The sequence below is a fragment of the Nicotiana attenuata genome, chromosome 11, assembly GCF_001879085.1.
Source record: "Nicotiana attenuata strain UT chromosome 11, NIATTr2, whole genome shotgun sequence".
NCBI lineage: Eukaryota > Viridiplantae > Streptophyta > Magnoliopsida > Solanales > Solanaceae > Nicotiana > Nicotiana attenuata.
The window spans coordinates 9,634,609-9,658,007 of NC_031999.1; the positions used below are offsets into that span (position 1 = coordinate 9,634,609).

At 38.6% G+C, this 23,399-nt stretch overlaps 2 protein-coding genes across 2 annotated transcripts; one reads left to right on the plus strand and one right to left on the minus strand.

Annotated features, from left to right (window-relative positions):
- LOC109234110 lies at positions 10,868-15,636 on the plus strand. Its single transcript, XM_019399955.1, has 8 exons — positions 10,868-11,417; positions 12,868-12,927; positions 13,099-13,347; positions 13,645-13,721; positions 14,291-14,367; positions 14,551-14,683; positions 14,761-14,957; positions 15,057-15,636. The coding sequence occupies exons 1-7, from the start codon at positions 10,955-10,957 to the stop codon at positions 14,914-14,916; spliced, it is 1,215 nt and encodes a 404-aa protein (XP_019255500.1). The 5' UTR covers positions 10,868-10,954; the 3' UTR covers positions 14,917-14,957; positions 15,057-15,636.
- LOC109234111 (peroxisomal 2,4-dienoyl-CoA reductase) lies at positions 18,289-22,418 on the minus strand. The gene is made up of 5 exons (XM_019399956.1): positions 22,111-22,418; positions 21,165-21,324; positions 20,322-20,491; positions 20,002-20,224; positions 18,289-18,810 (listed from the first exon to the last, which is right to left on the minus strand). The coding sequence occupies exons 1-5, from the start codon at positions 22,294-22,296 to the stop codon at positions 18,656-18,658; spliced, it is 894 nt and encodes a 297-aa protein (XP_019255501.1). The 5' UTR covers positions 22,297-22,418; the 3' UTR covers positions 18,289-18,655.

Here is a 23,399-nt window from a genome sequence, read left to right on the forward strand (position 1 = left end):
TGGACAGGTTCCCTCGAGGTTAGAGGATCAGTTCCTCTCTAGTCAGTTCCCCCTGTCATGTTGCCTGGGTGGAGGGACCTGTTCCTTCCTGTGATGCATCTTCAGACTGGACTGTGGTTTCACCATTTGAATTTCTTATCAGCCCAATCTCTTCATTATCTTGTTCCCGCCTGTCAGAAAGAATGTTAGTTTTAAAAATAACATATACATTTTTTCTACACACATAGTTCTTTTATTGTATATCTTATAAGCTTTACTATGTAAAGAATATCCCAAGAATACTCCCTCATCACTTCTGGGATCATACTTACCTAGGGAGTCTTTGCCATTATTGTGCACAAAGCACTTGCATCTAAATGCCCTAAGATGGGATATATTTAGCTTTCTCCCTTTAAGTGACTCATAGGGAATCTTCTTAACAAGAGGTCTAGTCATGCAAATATTAATGGTGTAGCATGAAAAAATTCAGCAAACTTAGCATTTTCAAATTCAGTTCCATGATCAGACCTAATTGATGCAAGTTGATTACCTAGTTGTTTCTGAGTTTTTCTCACAAAAGAAGTAAACATGTCAAATGCTTCATCTTTAGATCTTAAAAACAATGTCCAAGTAAACCTAGAGTAATCATCAACAAGCACCATCACATATCTTTTACCACCTCTGCTCAATGTTCTCATTGGACCACAGAGATCCATATGAACCAGTTCCATCGTCTGGTGGTGCTTACCATTTTCTTACATTTAAAAGAGGATCTTACCTGCTTCCCCCTTGCACAAGTCTCACAAACTTTGTCTTTCTTGAACTTGATGTTAGGCAGCCCTATCACCAGATCCTTGGAGACTAATTTGTTGAGTTGACTCAGACTTGCATGTCCAAGTCTCTTGTGCCAAGGAGGGGATCATTGTCCAACACACTTAAGCAAGTGAGTTCATTTTCTGAAAGTGTGGACAAATCTACGATGTATGTATTGTTTACTCTTTTTCCCTGCAAAACAATCTTGTCAGTGGTAAGATTAATCACAAAACATTTGGTAGAGGTGAATGCTACCAAGTTACCTCTATCACATAATTGTGATAGACTGATTAGACTGTACTTTAAGCCATCTATCAAGTAGACATTCTCAATAGAGTGAGAATCAGTCTTACCTACCTTTCCAACCCCAATGATCTCACCTTTCTTCCCATTTCCAAAGGAGACATTACCTCCTTTAAGGTTCTCAAGTGAAAGGAACTGGTTCTTGTTTCCTGTCATATGCTTTGAACAGCCACTATCCATGTACCATATTTGGCTGCTCCCCTTCACTTGGACCCGCAAACGGAAATCAAGGGTTAGTCTTAGGAACCCAAACTAGTTTGGGTCCCTTTCTATAGGCAAAAGGGTGAATCAGATTCTTTTTAGCCCAACTTGGCAGCCTATTTTTCCCTTGAACAAATTCTTTATTCTTTTGACTAGCTTTTTCTTTTGCAATACATTCACTTTTATAGCGACCAGTTTTACCACAGTGTGTGCAAATTTTGTTCTCAGGAAGTGTGAGGTACTTGCTTTTGGGATCCCACTTAGGTGCAGGGGTCCCGTAGCCAAGTCCTCTCTTGTTGCTACTATGGTGTTCGTGTAGCCATGAAAGTGCATCGGAGGACCTATTCCATTTACAGGTTCTGTCTAGCTCGTGCTTAACCTTGTTTAGATCCTCCTTAAAGACTCTTATTTTCTCATCTCTTTTGTACAACTCATCTTTCATTTTTCCTACATTTTCTTCTAAAGTGAGTTGTGTGTAATCAGCTTTCTTTTTACTAGTTCCTAATTTCAATTTTAGATTTTCAGATCTGAGCTCTAGGACAGTGGTGTCAAGTTCATGAACCTGGTTCTTTAACTCAGCATTTTTACTTTCACTTTCACTAGCCCTAAGTTCCAGATTTTTGCACTTAGCTTTCAAAATCACACACTCCTTAGACAACTGTTTCTTTTCATTGTTTAGATCCTCAGATTCATCAATGAAATCCAGGAATAACTTAGATAGCCTTTCTTTAGACAAATATTTAATCTTGTCTTTGAGATGAATTATACTTACCTCAGATTCTTCATCGGATTCTCCAATTGCCATAAGTGCTTGTTCATCTCCATCTTCACCCTCTGAGTCCTCATCTGAGCTTTCTCCCCAGGCAGCAACCATAGCCTTTGTTGATCCTTTGTTCTTCTTGGGTTGAACCTTTTCCTTCTTCCTGTTCCTTCGTTCAGCTCTTTCCTTCTTCCATTCAATTTCCCATTGAGGGCAGTTTTTTATGTGGTGATCATTCTTCCCACACTTGTAACAACCCTCATTGGTTTATTTTTCAGGAACCCTTGGTTTGCTGTAGCTTACACTTCTTGAAGGACCATTTCCTCTCATTAGGTACTTCTTGAAATCCTTTGTGATCATGGTCATTTCATCCTCCTCTAGATCAGCACCTTCAGTGATTCTGAATGCCATGCTCCTTTCCTTCTTGGGTGCATCCATCTTCATGGTTTGCCTTCTTAGTTCATAGGCAGTGAGATTTCCAATTAGCTCATCCAACTTAAGAGTGGCAATGTTCTTTGATTCCTGAATAGCTGTGATTTTGCTTTCCCAAGAGATTGGCAGTACCCTTGTCAAAATCTTCTCAACTTTGTCTTCTTCAAGAATAACCCTTCCAAGAGACTTATGTTCATTTGTTAGTGTTGTGAACCTTGTGTACATCTCCTGGATAGTTTCTCCTTCCTTCATGGTGAAATTCTCATATTGAGAATATAGCAGTGTTCCTCTTGATCTCTTTACTTGAGGAGTTCCTTCATGAGCCACTTGTAAAGTGTCCCATATCTCTTAGCAGTGGTGCAGCTTTGAATCCTGCTGTACTCGTTTGGTCCTAGTCCACACACAAGCCATTTCTTGGCCTTGGCATTCTTTTCCCATTTCTTCAAATCTTCAGCAGTACAGTCAGCTCTTGTCTTTGGCACATCCACTCCTTCAGCATTTTTCTTTGTAGTGGCCAAGGGACCATCAGTGACTATGTCCCAGAGTTCATAGTCTTCTCCTACGATGTGGTCTCTCATCCTGTTCTTCCACCAGGAATAGTACTGGCAATTAAAGAGTGGAGGCCTAGCAGTGGATTGCCCTTCCCAGTTTCCAGGTGGTGCACTCATCTTGATTTGTTCCTAAGGTGTTAGCCTCTTCAAGGATAACCTGCTCTGATACCAATTGATGTTCTAAATGTCAATACCACACAAGAGGGGGGGGGGGGTGATTTGTGTGGTACCCAATTTTCGCTCTAGAAGAACCTGGTCCTTCTAGATGTACTAACTACTGCTTTTTGCGGAATAATAAATACAGAAAATAAAGAACACAGAGATTTTTATGTGGAAAACACCTGGCTCAAAAGGTGAAAAAACCATGACTTACTACTCAGTAGGATTTTCCCAAACTTCCACTAAAATCACTGAGCCAAAACAACATTTACAAAACTCTTTGTAAACCTAAGGATTAACTCTAATCCCGTTGTGGCAACCAGCCTCTAACTGCTGCGACAACTTCAAGTTAACTCTAACTTGAATACTCAAATTACCTATTACAATTGCTTCTAGATAAAGCTGAAAGGTACAATATGAAAACACCTCCTACAATTGAACTAGAAATAAAGAAAGACACATAAAACTCTTTATGGAGCTGGTTCTTCAATCTGGTTCATGTAGCTTCAGGTTTGCACACTTGAATCACACACAAACTGCTTGCAAAAAGCCTTGCTATTTTGCTCTCAATTCACGTTTAACTTCTGTATTTTTGTGCAACACTTTAATGTGAGAACATCCTGCAATTTATAGAGTTAGTAGATGAAGAAATAACTAGAGTTCTGATGCAACTCTTCCTTGGTGGAAGAGTTCTAGTTGATTTCAACTTCTAACTCCTTCCCTATCTTGAATTGTGTTCTCTTTGATTAATGACTCCTTCTCCTTATCAATTATGCAACCTTTTCGATCAGAAGATATTAAATACACCAAGTTAAGCTTATCCCCTTCACGTGCAACCCACATGCTTGAATATGCCCGTTTTTGTGCACCTGAGTGATGGACCTGGTTCATCCTGAGTTCCTTTGTCAGTCTTCAAAACTAACCTTTACTTGGGCCAAAAAGTCCTTTTATTTTTATCTTGTTTCTTGCCAAACGATGAATTGATTTTATCATTTTAAAGTTAACTAAGAACTTCAAATGCTAGTGTCGGAATGAACAGGAGACGTCCTCTCCAAGAGCACCGTAAACATAAGAGGGCCCTGTCTTATGAAACCCTCATAGTAAACGGTTGATTTCGAAAGAGTTTATGCCCAGAACCCAAAGGCAGTCGGAAGAAAACATACCCAAAGCCTTACTTAATTCGACGCAAAAAGAACGAACTTTGCGCAATGCTTAAACAAAAAAGTAAAGTTATTTATCAAACATGCCAAGCAGCATAATTACAAAAATATAAAAGGAAAACAACGTAGGAAAAATAAATCAAAAAGGCTAAATACATTGCCATCGGAACTCAAGGGAAGAGAAGCATCTACGCCCCCGGGAGAAGTAGGCGGATCTGTCATCGTCGCATGATCCTTGCCTTCATCGTTATTCTCTTCAAGTTCCTCTTTTGTTCCTGAGGGCTCGGAACCAGAGCTAGAAGAATCAGTTGCATCAGGTTGAGTCGGGAGGTGTTCTCGAGCAGTTAACTCTAGTGTTCGGGCCTTGGCGATCTCATCGTCAATATCAATGACGCCTGCTTTGGCCTTTTCCAAGGTTTTCCTCCTCATATGGTACATAGAGTGTGTTTTATCGATGATGAGGGAATGCCCTTGGTGCTGAAGTTTTGCTTTAAGCCTATTAACCTCAGTCAAAAGGCCATCCCGCTCGGATCTCATGGCGCTGAGGCTAAGATCGATATCACGGATTATAGTTATGTGAACTTTATTTTGATTTGTGATCTTCTTATACCTATCTTCTATCCGGGCACGTTTCTCATCGGCAACATCAGCCTCTTTAGCTTTAGAGTTGAAAGCTGCCTCAAAATTATTTGCTTGTTCGATGGAGGCAGACTCGCGCTCGGTAGCAGCAAGTGCATCATCTTGAGATTCAGCCCACTTAGCCTTTGCATCCTGAAATTATGCATGTAGCTGAGTGGATTCTTGTCTATGAGCCATCACATCCTGCTCACTCTATTGCAACTAGGCCTCAAGCTCGACCGCTTCAGCATCCTTCGCTTCTAACACCGGGAGCGAGAGCTGTGAGTTGGTTCCTCTCTGCCAATAGTTGATCCCGTTCTGACATAAGTCCTTCTTTGTCAAAGATCAATCTCTGAAGTCCCTCGAAAGAGAGGAAGTTGTCCTGTAAAACAAATATCGAAGTCAGAAACCCTGTTGTAACTGATGAAGAGAAACGGGTAGTAAAAAGAACAAGTACAATACCGCTGCATTGTGCATGGCATTATTTATCATACACTCCCCCAAAAGAGAGTGTATTCTCTTCTTATCTTTCTCTGAAGCCAGCGGCTTCAGGTAATTGGCGAGCTCCACCGGCCTGGACAACAGATGGCACTTTTTTGAAACCGAGAGAGAGAGAGGCACTTCTCCTTCCTTGGGGATCTGCAGAAGGGGGTGAATAGTTGTGCCCCAAATTCCCGTGGTCAGGGGATTGGGGAGGAGGTACATCTTCCTCTCAGGCGTCTGCAGCTAGCGGAGGAGACATAGTAGCTGCTAGTGATGAAGGCATGGTCGGCATGGAGGGAGATGTGAAGCTGATGGTGTTGTAAGTTGAGAAGCAGTTGCGGCAGAGGCAGTGCTGTTTGTTGGTTGCTCACCAACCGAAGGTAGAAGAGGCCTAGTACTCGATCTCATAGTACTGGAAGCAACAATTGGAACCAGAAAGGGAGAATCAGCATTCTCCACTAAGTCAAATTCTCCCAGAACGCTTGGACATCGCCCTTGTTGGGTTCTAAGCTCTCCAGATTAAGCATTCTATTGAGCTGATAAAGATCGTTGTCTCCTTTGTAAGGAATCCCCTTCATCAATGGCTTCCCCATCATGTTAATAACCACAGTGGTTGCTGCTGGCTCGGGCGTGAATTCTTCACTTTCTTATTTTTACCCTCAGCCGAGGAAGAACGCTGCCTTTTTGGTTCTTGTTCTTTGGCTGGGGACTCCGAAAGGAAGCATTTGCCCCGGAAGCAGGCCCGAGGTCACCCGTCCGGGTGATAGCCTCCTTCAACAACCTCGCAGCCTCTACGGGATTGACCAAAATATCCTCCTCAGGTATGGAAACAGAACCTTGCGGGAGACCTGAACCAAACAAAAAGGTAGGGTTAGCCGATTTTCTCATGAACAAAGGTGGAATAAAGGAACAGTTAGTTTACCGTGATTCTTGGCCCTTTACCCATATTTGGAGGCCAACTCCTTCCACCGACGGGTCTTTGGCGTAGTGATATCCAAAATCTTCTGAACCTACCGGTCTAGGCCTTCAACCCTTAGTAGTGTCCACCGGGCTACTGAAATAAGGAAAGAAGAGGGGTTAACAATGACATGAAACAACCTATTTTCAGAGAAAGAGTAAACTTTGAACTTACGTGAACGACTCCAAGATCGGGGAAAGATAGAGTTGTAGCCGGGATGATATCTCTTGTAGCAATGACGACAAATAACTCCATTCATCCATGGTCATTATCATCATCCACGCTGTTAAGAAAAGCATGGTGTCCACGTTTACTGAAGTTTATTACTCCCCTACGGAAGATTTTGGGGGAGTAAAGGCTCATCATATGTGCCAGGGTGAGGGGCTCCTTCGTTTTCAGGCTCAACCGCTGTAGACTAGCCACCGTTCGCCACACAGAGCGGCCTACTTATGCCAAGAAGACTTGATACCGGTGGAAGAACTCTAAGATCACGGGGTCAAGTCCCCCGCTCAATGAGAATGAGCCCAAAGTGAAGGGGTACATGCAAACGTACGAGAAACCCTTCTTAGTGATGGTTACCCGCTCCACCAAATCGAGAGCAATAAATTTTAGGGCGTGGCAGTCACAATCCTCCTTCACAACAGAGATACTGGAAGGACGAATAAAAGAAGAATATTTACCAACAATCTAAGTTCGAGGGTTTGAAGTGGGGAGCTTCTTTTCGAAGTCCTTGGCAGTGGTCAGATGTTTGGGGATGATGGTGCTCACCGTGGGAGGATCAACATCAACATCAACCTCTTTATCTTTGCTCCTCTTTGGGCCCGCACCGAAGAGAAGAACAGAGTTCTTAGGAGAATCAATATAAGAAGACATAATGAGAAGAAGATGATAGAGTTTTTGAAGAACAAAGAGAGATGAAAGCAGGAGGGAGTGAAGTGCAAAGAAGTTAAGAAGGTTTATGAAGTTGTTAGAAGTGAAAAAGGAAGAATGTGACACATAAGTAAAGATATAGATGGCTAAAATCATGGCAATGATTACCTCGATAACTGGCGAAAATATTGTTAAATCATAGAGTAACATGTGTTCGGAGTATTAAATGCGAGGAGCTCATTGATGCATACAATCTCTTTAACCTAGGTATAAGAGGTAAGTAATGCATCGCTTTAACTGGAACTTTCTTTTTTGTATTGGCATTTGTAACTTCCTTAAAACGAGGCTGATTACAGAATTTACAGTTCTCTAGAGATGCGTCATCCTTATAGAATAACATGCAACCTTTCTCACAACAATCAATTCTCTCTGATGAAAGACCCAACTTAGAAACCATTTTTTTAGCAGTGTAGAAATCTTTTGATAAGTCAATGTTACTCGGATTAAGTTCATTCATAAGCTCAATAATAGAATCCATGCCCGCTTGGGAAATAGATCTATCTGATTTAATACTTAGCAATCTAACTACAACAGACAACTTGGAATGCACTGATCCTTCATACAATGGACGACTAGCTTCCTCTAACTATTCATAGAAACACTTAGCATCATCATTTGGTTCGGATTGAACCCCATGAAACATCCCAAAAGCATCCCTCATCATTTCATTGAATCGAGAATTTTCAACATTATGCTCCGCAGTGGGGCTACCCTTACCACCAAAAGAATTATGAAAGTTAACATCATCTAAACTAGCATGATTCTCCTCGTGAACAGTCCATATATAATAATTTTCTACAAACCCTTTCTTGTAGAGATGAACTTTAACTTCGTCTGATTTTAATAACTTAGCACACTTACATTTCACACAAGGACACCTAATCCTTCCTCCAATAAGAAAATCATTAAGTGTTTGAGCCTTAACAATAAATTCAGCAACCCCTTCAATAAATTCATCCCTCAACCCCGCACGATTAGGATGATTCCTATTATACATCCATCTACGATGCACAAATTCCATCTACACAAATAGAAATCTATAAATGAGATATTTAAAGTAATTTGATTTAATTAATATTTTTTAACACTCAAAATCTCATATTAATCCCTATTCTAAATAATATAAGTCTTTAAATATACTAATTAAATTTGAATAGCTTCTTAAATGTTCATATAATCCAAATTAGCTAATGATTTCTCAAACAAAAGAAATAGTCGTAACTAACAATTATTTAAACTATTTCAACATATAAAAATAAAAGAATTCAAATAGAATATAAAAATTAAGGCAATTAATTTAAAGAGCGTTATTGTCAAAAGTCATAGACTAATCTACAACAACAATTTAATAATTTAATGGATGAAAATGATAATAGATTTCAATTAAACTTAATTCCATGAAAGTCAAAAGATATTAAAAAGTTAGGAGTAAGACATATTGTCAAAAGTAGTCAACTAGCACTAAGAGTTTTAATACATTCTTCATACTAATTAAATTTGAATAGCTTCTTAAATGTTCATATAATCCAAATTAACTAATGATTTCTCAAACAAAAGATATAGTCGTAATTAACAATTATTTAAACTATTTCAACATATAAAAATTAAAGAATTCAAATAGAATATAAAAATTAAGGCATTTAATTTAAAGAGCATAGTTGTCAAAAGTCATAGACTATTATGCAACAACAATTTAATAATTTAATGAATGAAAATATAATAGATTTCAATTAAGCTTAATTCCATGAAAGTCAAAAGATATTAAAAAAGTTAGGAGTAAGACATATTGTCAAAAGTAGTCAACTAGCACTAAGAGTTTTTATACATTCTTCATACTTTTTCCTCTTACAATTAGTACCCTCCCCAATATAATCAAATGAGATGAATTGCTATATATGTAACAACTTTACAAATTAGTTAGCAAAATTATTTAGTAAAATTATCCCAACTTGATAATGTTATCCCCAAATTAGTATGTAATCTACCAACATATAACTTTAACATATAAATTTAATTTAGCAATATATGACTCTAAATTACCAACATATAACTTTAACATATAGGTTTAACATATAACCCTAAACTACCAACATATAACTCTAAATTACCAACATATAACTTTAATTTAGCTACTAACAATAGTCATAGATTTACTTTAGCTAATACCAATCAATTTTTACAAACCAAACTAGGAGCAATTAAACAAAATCAGTGTATTTTTTTTTTAAAAAAGATAACAAAGGAGGGTGAGGGAAACTTACATGGCAGTGGAGGATCGTCGACGGACCTGCAGCTGGGCGGCTGGCGAGTGCTGCTGGTTGATGGCAGCGACGAGTTTGGGTGGGGGGAAAAGTTTGAGTGAGAGAGAGAAGAGAGAAGGAAGAAAAAAGGGAAAAGAAAAGAATGGGGTCGCTGGTGGATGTTTAAAAAAACTTACTTTGGTCAAAGTAATCAACCCTCGTTTTACTAAAAAATTCCGACCGAATCGGTCGCTACTTTTTTTTTTAATTGTTTCCGACCGAATTGGTCGCTAACAGTGACGCGGAATTTTCCGCCAAGATTTACGACGGATATAGACAGAATATTAGTCGTAACTATTATTAAAATTTGAAAAATATATTTTTCTGCATTTTCCGACCGATTCCGCTGGAAATTTTCGACTACTTTCCGACCGAATCGGTCGCTACTTTTTTTCTTTTAATTGTTTCCGACCGAATTGGTCGCTAACAGTGACGCGGAATTTCCCGCCAAGATTTACGACGGATATAGACGGAATATTAGTCGTAACTATTATTAAAAATTAAAAAATATATTTTTATGCATTTTCTGACCGATTCCGCTGGAAATTTTCGACGGAAGATGAAGCAAATGGGAACCAAGACCGAGGACAAGAGCTTCTATTAGTATCGGGTAGATCCCAAAGGGAACACAGTCAACGGAGGGAAACAAGTGTTTGTCATCGGATGACATTTAATGAAGGATATTCCTCAGTATTAAGTATGCATCTGTTGCAGAGAATTTTGGCATTCATGGCTTGCCGTTACATATTCATCAATGACCCCCTTTATTGTCATTTAAGAGGAGCTTGATCCTAGAATCTTGTTCCCTACGTATAGCTATAAATAGTGACTTCAACAACCATTGTGGGACACGAAATCTCTCACAAACTTATGCTACATATTATTTTCAAGCTAAATAATATTTTATTTTCTGTCTAACATTTCTTATTGCTGCCTTCGGAAGCCTTGCTCCCAGAACTAGGCTATCCGCTATTTATCTCGATTTTAATGCTAAGCATGATATTTTTATTTAATTTATTTATTATTTTGAAATCAAATAATTCGCTTATCTATAAATCACACAATAAATTTAATTATATCGTTTTATGGGTATACAAAATGTAAGTCGTTTCTGTACTTTTAGCTGGGGGACTTTTTATCCAAAATATCTTTTTGGTATAAAAAAAATAGTTAGCTTTTTAAATCTCGGCTAAATTATAATAGCAAGGGTTAAAAGTGGCTATTTTTCCATTTGTCCCGTTTTTAAGACCAGCCAGGCAGAAAAGGAGCCGGACGGTCCGACTGCACAGTTGAGGTTGATCAATGATATGCTAGTCCTCCCGCGGTACGTTCATCCACAAAACAACAATCCGATGATGCCACTTCGTTTTTCCTCACCAAATTGGTCTGCCATAACACCGCTGCATAATTTAACCTCTTACCCAAATGCGTTTACTATTTCAACTCCTTGCCGAGCTCAATTCTATGATAGAAAAAGCCATCGTCGCCCAAAATTTAGAGCTTTAAGGGAGTGGCAAGAGTACGAGGAAGCAGTCAAGGAGAAAGACCTGTCTCGAGCTCTCCGATTCTTGAGAGACATTCCAATTGAAGAAGCCAAAGACTCGTCAACACGTGCCGGTGGTGGGGAATTGGATTGGTTTCGGCTGGAAAGAGATTGGCAGGTTTTGGATACATGTTTGAATGCTGATGATATGAGGCTTGTTGGAAGTGCTTATGCTTTTCTCAAGGACAAGGGTCTCTTGCCTAATTTCGGAAGTTACCGCAATATTGGTATACCTTTTACTCCACTATTTTTACACAATCTAAATTGAGCTATACGAACCCCTGAATCATTTAAATAGAGCTATACGAACATAGTTTAATCAGCTTTCTAAATCAAAAAAGAACAAGGAAATGCCACAATAGTAGTAAATTTATGCTCTGACAGTTCTTTCATTAATCACGACATAATTAGTTATTCGATTTTCAATTTTAGTATGCTCCCGGAGTTACTAATGCTGATTGATGGATTAAGGATGATTGTACCATTGAGTTTGTCAAATTTCTGCTGGTTGCAACACCTAACTGCAACATTTCCAAGTGTATGAATAATATAAAAGAAGATGCTGGTATATGTTGCGGTCAAGCAACATTGTCGTATTTGTTCTAGAGGCTTAATCTCGCAGTTACTAATCTGAATTAGAGTCTCGCAGCAGTTATGGATCTGAATTGGATATAAACCTCACCTTCTTTGTCACGGCTTATTTGATATAGTATTTCCTAGACATGTAAAATAAGAATTCTTTATGTGGAACCTCTTTTCCTTATATATTTATAAATCACAGCTGCACAACAACAATAAATCACAGCTGTACATTTCTAATAACAGCGAGCATATTTCATTAGTGTCTTTTTTTTTTTTTGAAATGGTAAAGGTTTTAGTTGTGTTACCAATAAGACAAGTAGTACAATAACAAAGGGAATGCAGATCAGAATATAAAGATTACATCTACTGTCTGCGCCGTAGCAAGTCCAAGAAATCCATATGCTCATTTGTGCTGCCAATTAGACTACCCTTACACCATAAGAAAAGATTCTGCAAACACTTGTTCTTAATTCTAGAAATATGGTCTCTTTGTCCTTCAGAAAAAGCTCTATTCCTCTCCAGCCATAAGATCCGAAGTATGCATATAGGAATAGTATTCCAAATCTGCTGCAAGCTTTCCTGAATCCTCTGCCCTTGCCAGCACTCAAGTAAGCCCCTTATGCTATTTTATTGCCCAAGAGATACCACAGATACTCAAGAAAAAGGTCCCAACATTGTCTCGAAATTCATCACTGTCTTATTGGTGAACTGCTTCACTCTGTTCTATTTCTACCTTGGCGATTTCGAGTCAATTGCTTGAAAGTTACTGCTCCCATGTCATCAATGTTTGAAACACTCATTTGCTGGTTCCTAGAGTGAACTTCCTTCTCTTTCTTTATTTTATTGTTATAGTCTAGAGTCACACACAGTCAACTCCTTCACTAAACTATAAAGCTAAAACCGTACTTCAGTATAAATTAAAGAACTACGTTCTTGATTTTTGTTGTCAAATAATTCTGTTATCATAGATTATTTATCACAAATTCAGATAACATTGCCTATATTTTTCACATTCCAAAAGAGCTGTCACTTTAATATCACCATATTGCAGTATTTTTTTGTCACAAATTCAGACAACATTGCCCATATATGCAGTTCTGGAAGGACCAAGGGATGTCACACCAACCGTCTTAAAGTCTTCAACTGGTTTAGATGGTAAGTGCTAATCCTTACCACCTCTCTGAAGCACTTAAACTATCTGCCTTTGCATGTTACATGGAGTATTCACAAAAACAAAAAAAAAATTGGTTTTACTTTTTCTCACTTTTTTTCAAGATGAAAAAATACTGATTCAGTAACACGCTTTTCAACTCTTATGTAGTTCAGTGACCAAACTTTCGCCAAAGAAGTGGGGTCTTTCTGGAACGTCTAGCTTTCTTTTGGCTGCATCTCTTGCTGGAGTTTCGCTTCTGCTGAATCAAGGAATAGATATTAGGCCGAACATTGCGGCAGTCTTGGGGCTTGCCATGCTAGATGCTATAGTTCTTGGTGGTTCCTGCTTAGCACAAATCTCCAGCTTCTGGCCTCCCTATAAGCGTCGAATTTGTGTCCACGAAGCAGGCCATCTCCTTGTTGGTAAACCTTGTTTCAATAAACACTTGACAGAATTTACTGCTAGAATGAAATAACTTCAGAAATTAGATTCATCCATCTTTCATGAGATTAAGTTCGGATAATGTGTGCTTCTGGAGATTTTATGTTTCGTACGATGACATGCCCATAGATATTGTTAGCCTTGTTTTCCCAAACACCAAATGCATAGAATATCGTTCTAGCCCTTTCTATTACTATCAGTCTTTATTGGCTGTAACATTAGAAGAAATGTAAACGTTCCTCTTATAGTAATTCATTTGTTCACTAATATAAATGCAGCATACCTGATGGGTTGTCCAATTCGTGGTGTAATTTTAGACCCCATTGTTGCAATGCAGATGGGCATTCAAGGACAGGTATTTCACTGTAGATCCTTCTTATTGTCTATCTGATTCACAGTGTAATGCTGGATCAATTGTCAGAATACAGATGGGAATTCCAGACAATTATTTCTAACTAAACATGCACAAACAGTATTCCATTAGATGTCGCACACCGTACCACAATTTAATCCGTGACAGGATACAACCTATTTTTATTGTCTTCAATAAGTTCCCTAATTTATACCCTTCGAGTGGACCAGTTGTAGAACAAGTTTTAGCTATGTGTAGCGTACTCTTACAGCTATCTAGTCAGTATTTGTATATTGCAGAACAGTGGTTGAATGGCTTCTACAATATTGCTTTTCTACATGGCACAGTGAAACATAATTATGTAGGCATGCCTCAATATTTTCTTTTCCTCAGTAGCGGCTGTCCTTGTTCCATGAGACGAATTCACAATTTAAATAGTGAGATCTGTAGCTTCTTATTTTCTTAGAAGTCAAAGTTTCATCCTCAATACAGAAGGTTGTGGACCCATTTTAGAATTATTTGAACAGTTAAAATTTTCTCGTTTCTATTTTTCCTTTTTTTTTTTCATGCAGGCAGGAACTCAGTTTTGGGATGAGAAACTGCAAAATGAGCTTGCTGAAGGCCGGTTAAGTAGTACCGCATTTGACAGGTAGACGTCCAAGCCAGTCATTTCTATGCTGGAACCAGCTCTATGGATTTTCTGCGAGCCATTGAATTGTTGTTTTGCACAAAATCTTGTCAAATCTGTACAAAAATGAGATCAAGAAACCCTTTCGGCCATTTTGTTTACTGCGGTTCCTTGTACCAAAATAATTAAAGCTAAAACTGTCAGGTACTGCATGGTTCTATTTGCTGGGATTGCCGCTGAAGCTCTTATTTATGGAGAGGCTGAAGGTGGAGAAAATGATGAAAATCTCTTCCGAAGCATCTGTATTCTTCTAGAACCCCCACTCTCTGTGGCACAGGTCTTTCTCTGATTAAAGTTACTTGCTTGTCTTATTTACTCTGCTTTTATAATGCAACATTCAAAGTTTTCAAACAGATGTCAAATCAAGCACGGTGGTCGGTTCTGCAATCTTATAATCTGCTGAAATGGCACAAACATGCACATCGAGCTGCGGTAAAAGCTATTGAGAGTGGATGCAGTCTGAGTGTGGTCATTAAAAAAATTGAGGAAGCCATGTCTATGAAAAAATGAAGCTGGAAAAGAAGAATGATAGATAGATATTTGTAGAAGAGGTGATTCTCATCCTCCATCATCTTTCCTTTCAAAGTCAGACTACTACTTGTTAATATATGAATGTACACTAATAATTTCTTTTTGACAATTAATTACAGGGTTTGTTGAGGCATTTAGCTGTAAGGACAGGAAGGTGTAAGGAGCACAGGGGATTCCTAGTGTTGGCATCTTGTGTTTTAACTTGTCCAAACATATTTACTGCTATGAAAAGCCTCAACTGGAGCTAGTAGAAAAGGATCGAACATTCTTTGGGCCCGTGGAGATGTCTGAGCTTTGAAAATGAATATGAAAATGAAAATTTGGGTGAGCTTTTGGCTGTGAGCTAAGGAGCAGAATCTTAAATTTGAGGAACTGAGAGAATCCTGCATCTAGTATCCATTGATATAAAGATGTTCCATGGAAATATTTGGTTAACTTTTATAAGGGGCGAGAATGCTGTGGAACAACAGGGGAAAGACAGAAAGAAAAGTCTCATTGTAATTTCTTTTTGTACAGTGTAAAAGTGTAAACTACTGAGCTCATTCAATACTTTAAGCAGAAGAAGTCATGCAATGACCTCTTTGGACTTGTATTTGCTGAGAAAGATAAATGGATGTTTAGGCTGAGTTAGGGGAGGAAAATAATTATCTTTTCATGCCAATGTACTGTTAGAACGCCCGTGCACAGGTTTCAATTCAACAGCCAACACGAATGCTGGTAGTGGATGCTGCTGGGCTAGCGCTGTGTCCACTAGTAACACGAATGCTGCTGGGCTTGCGTTGTGTCTGCTGTTCATCTTCTCTTCTGTCTGCCGTTCAAATTTTTGGCTCTTGCTTTTTCACTTCAACATCTTTCAGTTTCTAAGATTTACTATGTTCCCAAGCCCACTAGCTTTAGCAATGCTTCTGCGTAATAGTATATTGGGAATCTGTTGGGACTTCTATTGTAGTTTTTGGCAACCCATATCTCAGCTCTTGCTTAATGGATCCCTTTGAGGTAGGGAATGAGCTATGATGGTTTTTGGTAGGAATGGCAGGCGGGGCGGGTTCTGTCTAAACCCGCACAATTTCAACTTGCCCCTCCCCGCACCGCATATGATTTAAACCCGCATTACCCCGCCCTACACTCCACCCGCGTTCACCCGCCCCGCCTTGCCCTACAAATTTTTTTTAATAAAAATTCTCTCTTCTCCAACTTTCTCCACTTGCTTTTAGAAAGCAAACAGATAAAGATTGTCCACTTCGTCTTGAATGGAATTTTTGGACATATTTAAGTACCGTAAAAGGCTTACGATAAAGGTGTTCATCGATTTAGAAAAGGCTTGCGTTAAAGTTTCGAGGGAGGTTCAGTGGAGATAGTTTGGGGGCTAGAGGGGTATCTGTGGCCTACATTAGGGTAATTAAAGACATGTACGAGGACAGTGGGAGGGGACTCGGACCGTTTTCCGGTAATGATGGGATTGCATCAGGGGTCGGCACTCAACCCTTTATTGTTTGCCCTGGCGATGGATGTACTGACTTGCAACATCCAAGGGGAGGTGGTGTGGTGCATGTTATTTGCAGACGATATTGTTTTGATTGACGAGATGCGAGACAGTGTTAACGTGAGGTTAGAGATGTGGAGACAAGACCTTGGAGTCTAAAGGTTTCAAGCTGAGCAGAACCAAGACAGAATACTTGGAGTGTAAGTTTAGTGGTGCTACTCAGGAAGTGGAAGGGGAGGTGAGACTAGATTCACAATTCATTCCTAGGAGGGGAAGTTTTAAGTACCTTGGGTCTATTATACAAGGGGATGAGGAGATTGATGAAGATGTCACACATTGTATTGGGACAGGATGGATGAAATGGAGACTTGCTTCCGATGTTTTGTGTGACAAGAAGGTACCACCAAAACTTAAAGTATGTTTTATTGAGCGGTGGTCAGACCTGCTATGTCGTATGGGGCTGCGTGTTGGCCAGACACGAGCTCCCACGTCCAGAAGATGAAGGTAGTAGAGATGCGGATGTTGAGATAGACGTGCGGGCACACTAGATTAGATAAGATTCGGAATGAAGTTGTTAGGGACAAGGTGGGTGTGGCCCCTATTGAGGACAAGATGCAAGAAGCACGAGTTAGATGGTTTGGACATGTGAGGAAGAGAAGCACGAACGCTCCGGTAAGGAGGTGTGAGAGGTTGACATTGGAGGGCCTTAGAAGAGGTAGAGGTAGAGGTAGGCCGAAGAAGAGTTGGGGTGAGGTGATTAGGCATGACATGGCGCAGCTACAGCTGACCGAGGACATGACTCGTGATAGGAAGGTGTAGAGGTCGAAGATTAGGATAGTAGGTTAGGTAGTCTAGATTATTCATACCGGTAGTGTTAGTACGTACTCTCGCATTTGGTTGGTAGTAGGCTTATTTGAATACCTGTCGTCTTTTTTTTCTCTACATTTCCATCATCTTACTATCTTGTGGTGTATGCTACTTTTACATGGTTTTTCGGTGTTGCCCCGTCTTGTTTTCTTGTTATTATTGTGGTACCTATGCTTGCCTGAGCTGAGGGTCTATTGGAAACAACCTCTCTACCCCACAAAGGTTGGAGTAAGGTTTGCGTACACACTATCCTTCCCAGACCCCGCTATGTTGAATTATACAGGGTATGTTGTTGTTAAGTACTAGAAAAATTTCCATATTCTTCATATTTAATTCCTAATACTCTTACAACTTTATAATTTATTTTATTTTTCGATAGAAGTAAATAAAACCTCAAAATGCGACTCATAATCTTTAGTTTCTCTTAAAACAGTAGTGTTAGCTTAAATCCTTTTACTCTCTGCTCGTGGCTCTCTCTTGCTAGTTAAGAATTACTGCATAGTATGATTTATTGACTATCACATCTTGAAGAATAAATATTTCAGGCACAAACATAACATAAAGAATTTTGATAACTGAAGGTAAGAAAGTTGCGCGATCATAAACCTGAGAAATTAGTGTGGCTGGTAGTGATTTAGCCTTTTAGGTTTTTAGTTCAAAAAAATTAAAATCTTGACCCGCGACCCGCCCCGCCCCAGTGCATCCCTAGACTTTTTGGAACATAATAATACTGTAGTCAATTCAAATCTGGCGTCTTCCTATTGAATGTGTTCTTACAATTACACTATTCATTTCCTTTCGTTGGAGAAATAATTCATACAAATTACTGTTGAATTCAACCTTATCTTGCGACCTGATGAGGGGATTGTGAATTATAGGGAAGGTAGTAAGAGATGACGCTGCCAACAGCTTTGTTTAGGGGAAGGTGCCTGAGATGTGGCCGTGGAATTGGCGCATCTCTGGATCAGGTGCAAGGAAAAAAGAAGTCCTTGGACAGGAGAAAATCAAATAGCTCATGCTTTGGGACATAAATTGAAACACCTGCTGGAAATCTTTTGTTCTTAAAAAATGTACACGCACTGGTTGGCTACCTGTCTTTATTTACTAGTGCACGATAAACAAAACAAAAAGATAGTACTGACTGTTTTTTTCACGAGAAAGACAGTACTAACTTAAGCTGCTGAGGAAGTTGCTTAACATGCTAATAAACTCACTTCCAATTGTGTTTATATACTTAAATTTATGTCAATGGACGCTAGCCAGAAATAATGTAGTCAAGGTTTTCAACAAGTTCCTTGCTGCAGCTAAACTTTAATTCCTCCCGATATGCTGTTGAACCACAATGTCTTGTAAATATAGTTGATACACTTAAAGCTTGCTGGAAGGAACTCCTACTGGTGCATTTCTTGATCTTTTCTCAACTGTTCGAGAGAGCTCTTTAACTGCATCTTTAGGTAGATGTCGAGGTCTGCTCAGCCAGAGTCCTCCATCGACAATAATGGTGGTTCCATTGATATATTTGCCTACATGCAGGAAGCATATGTAAGAAAGTAAAAAAGAGATTACTACAAGCAAGAAGCAAATCGAGGGTTTCTAATTGAAGTCTTGATTTAGCCTAAAAATGCAAGTAAAGTGGATGTTCCATATTGATGCAGTAACTGCATGCACGTAAACTTGCATCCTTTTCGGGAAAAAAAAATGTTTTCCAGTATGCAACGTGCTTTCTTCAATTGCCATGTTTATAAACATTTTAAAACCAATACAATTAAGGAGAAATAGCAATAAAAGCAGGTTTATGAACAAGATAGGCACTTCCAAGATCCAACTATAGCACGCTCTTATCTCACAGTAAACGCAGAGGATCATCAAATAACTGCGAACACAGTTACAAGGTTCTATACAACCGCAACAGTCGTCAAAGAGGACAAACATGTTTTAAGTAAAGGATAGACAATGGTTGGTTTCTCTTCCTCTTTTTCGTTGGAGGCAGCAGCAGATTAAGGATGTATTATCAGTAGGTTCGAAGTTTAGACTGACATCACGGCGCCCATTGCTCTCCTGAACCAGTGGGTTTGGTTCTCTTGAAGTTTCTCATACATATTCAAGGTCAGTTCTAATAGCTGTGGGTCCAGATATGAATTTTCTCATACATATTCAAGGCCGGAGCTAAAGCAGGCTTGAATATGGATTTTCACACACAAATTTCGAGGTTGGAGTTAAAAGCATTTAGTTCAAATATGGATTTCCACATAGATGTCCACGGTGGAGTGAAAAGCTGTGGATTTATCCGGACCGAATACATTCTCCTTATTGGTAGCATATATTACCCGAAGCAAAGGAAAACGTAGAAGTGGTAGCGGGAGTCAATCAAGTAAGTCCAACCATCCCGTGCAGAGCAAAAGAGTGGCAAAGTGAATTCCTCATTACAAATTCAACTGAGCATGAGTGACAGGAAGAGACACACCACGAGAGGATAGGAAGAATTGACACCAACTGGTCACATCAATAGTGAACTTGGACATGGTGGTGAGGCAAGAGTGAGGGTAGAGGTAGAAACTGTATGTCACCTAATATGAACCAAGTTAGTAATGATAAAATATATCTATGCCGATCAATATTTCATATCTAGAAATTCATTTAGTATCATCAATATCAATATGACCCATTTAACACATCATACATTAGTACGAGTATAAAAAGCATCAGGTACCAACCAGCATCTGATGCAAGGTACAGAGCAGCCATGGCAATATCATATTTCTCCCCGAGTTTGTACAGAGGCATGTATTCTCTGGTCTTATTGTTTATCTCGTCCGGTACAAGTTTACGCATACCAGCAGTATCACCTATGGGGCCTGGTGCAATACCGTTGACTCTAATATCATAGTCTGTGCCCCACTCTAGAGCCAAATTTCTAGTGACTGCATCAACAGCAGCCTGCAGAGAGATATGATGCAAACGAGACCTAAAAATAAAAAATAAAAAATAAAAAACGAACACAAACTATTCTTGAAGCAAGCATAAAATTTCAAACCTTGGCAGCAGCTACATGGATTTGATACCAAGATGCAGTGTAATGCAAAGTAGCACTAATGTTCAGTATTATTCCACCTGAAGTCGAATTCCTCCCACGTCCTCCTTTCTTGATATAGTTAAGTGCTTCATGGCACATGGTGAATGTACCAACAGAATCAATATCTAGTACTGCAAAATCCATAGCAAGCAAACCAAAAGAATCAATATGTAATATTGGAAAAGCATTCCCTTCACTTCAAATCAGAGGGCAAGTAACTTCTATCCTTTTTCTACACAAGCACTCCCCTCACTCAACCTCCATTTCATACCACATGCCTCTTCCTCAAGAAGCGGACATAAGCACACGAGATAAATGGAGAAACAAAGAATAAACTTTCCTCTCTTCTATGCTTGTTTTGGAGAAATAGATTAAGAGAAGCTGACAATGCAGAAGGTTGGGAGAGGGATTTTTCACACTCATGTCTAGACATAGTTTCTGTATTTAACCTCTCACCTTTTTGAACCTTGAATCGCTTTCAAGAATACTAGCCCTGTTGAAGAAGCTGGCTAGAATTAAAGAGGTGATTCTAACGATTTTTAAGCCAAGTCAGCTACTGGGAACAGAAAAGCTCCTAATATACCAAGGGATAGAAACTACGAGGGGATGTGAAGATCTCACGAATATTTCTATGAATCTATTGAATACTCGTCATCTAATCTTGTCCGTCTTTCTTTCCCTACTTACTTGAATGGGGTTCGTTTTATAGCATATTTCAGCAGGATGTTAAGATCTTATAAGGTTCAGTTTTGCATTGATACATAAGAAGCTTAATAATCTGTTCAAAATCTTTATGAAACAAACCTGTCCTGAAGCCATTTGGAGACAAATCCTCGGGAGATACAAGGAAATTGCCAGCAGCAGCATTAACAAGAATGTCAAGCTTCCCAAAATGCTTGACAGTTAACTCTACAACTCTTTTTGCATCTTCTTGCTTTCGCACGTCCCCCTCAAAGCCAATTGCCTAGCGATGTGCAATGGAAACAAAGGAACGGTAAGATGACACTATCACAACTGAAGTAGTACTCACTGTCCCTATGTATTTGACTGTAGATGGAGTTTAAGTAATAATGGACTTTAGACTCGTAAGTTTAATATTATAACAAACCAAAAGTACCCTTAGTTATATGGCATCACATTCCAATAAGAACATGTTATTAAGGACAGAATGATTATGTTAACTTCTATCTTTGATGGCGCAGATTGTTAGATAAGTTGTTTGGTAGTTTTGATGAGTAGTTGCTACTCTTTTTAACTGCATATTGGGGTTGTCCAAATGGGATTTTTTGTTACCTATACTGAATGCCATTTGGTAATAAAATTCTGTTATCTATCCCCCCCCCCCCCCCCCAAAAAAAAAAAAACTTTCTAAATAAAAAATGATGTCTGTAACGGACCAAGAAGGAATCCTCCGGTCCACAATAAGTGACCAATTTGCTTTCGACACACCCATTAAAGAAATACTAAATTCTAGACGAAAATAGTTATAAGCAAAGATCAACCTAAACAATTGATGAAGTGGCAATTTTAAGGTAAAGCAAAATTACTTTGATTCAATCATGAGATAAATAAGCTGACGAACCCGATGCGAAGGCAAAACAACCAAATAACATATGTTACCCTAAAACATATCATAAGCGAAATCAGGTAAAAGGACAGCGTACAGCTACTGCTTGGTAAAAGCGGTGATAACAAAGAAATGAAGAAAAATGATTGTAGCGTAAAGGAGAAAAGGGGAAAAGAATATTACCGGAATACCAAGGGATTGAAGGTAGGAGACGGCGGAGTCGAGGATGGTCTTGCGGCGGCCCATGATGGCAACGGAGGCACCATGTTTGCCGAATTGAGTAGAGATCTCAAGGCCGATACCAGAACCGCCTCCGGTCAAAAGTGCTACTTTCCCTTTTAGTATGTCTGACTTGAAAGGAGACTCCATTACAAGCCCACTTTGTTTGTTTGTTTGTTTGTTTTCCGTTGAATTCCCACGGAAATGGTAATGTAAATGTAAGAGAGCTGTTAGCGTGTTTGTTATGTGGGCCACTATTAGCCTGTGTGTGTATGAAAATGGTAATTAACGGACAGCCGCCTTGGTCCTCACCACACCACACAATACTGCAAATGGATCCTCCTCTTAATATGGTGGGGCCACTTACAAGTAAGGTCATTCAACTCCAGCCAACTTAAATACTACTCCCTCCGGTCCAAAATAAGTAATTTTTTGGCCTTTTTTTTGATCTAAAATAAGTGATTTTTTCAGATTTCAAGAATGAATTAATTATTTTTTTCCTACATTATCCTTGGAGTAAATAATGTTGGAGTATGTGTTAGGAGTGTTTATGTGAAGAGATAGTAAAGGTTAATATGATCAATTTTATTGCTAATTAATGTTAAACGGTGAATTTCTTAATATGTGTAAAAACAGCTAAAAAATCACTTATTTTGGACCGCATGGAGTAGTAGTTTTGATACATATCCAAACATATAACAATTATAAATCTGGAATTTCAATACTAGCTTTTTAAAATTTTGAAAACAAAAAAGTTAAGTTCCCATGATAAACAGAAAAAAAATTGTTCCTTCTAAAATTACCCCTTAGGAAAATAGATGCTAAAGGGAAAAGATAAGCATTAACTGAAACTTGATTTTCCTGGGAATGAGTTGACGATTGCGTTGGATATTTATTTTTTAGTTTTACATCGGTTTATAATTAAAATGTATCACTTAGTTTTTTTTAAGTGATTAGTTATGTAATTAATTAGTACTTATTAGCTATATTTATTTTAGCATGACCTATATAGTATTTTTAGATTATGTTAATTTTTATTATGGCTTATTAATTAGCAATCTTTGCTTTATGCAATTTTATTATCCTTATTATTGAATATGTTAGTATAATGCTATGACTTATCTCATATTATTGTGTCATTTTCTTGAAAAATATATTATATACTTGTATCTTACTAGGACTAAAGAAATATTTGAAGCACAAGTTACATATTTTGTGCTATGAAGATTTTACCGGAAAAAAATCCGAAAACC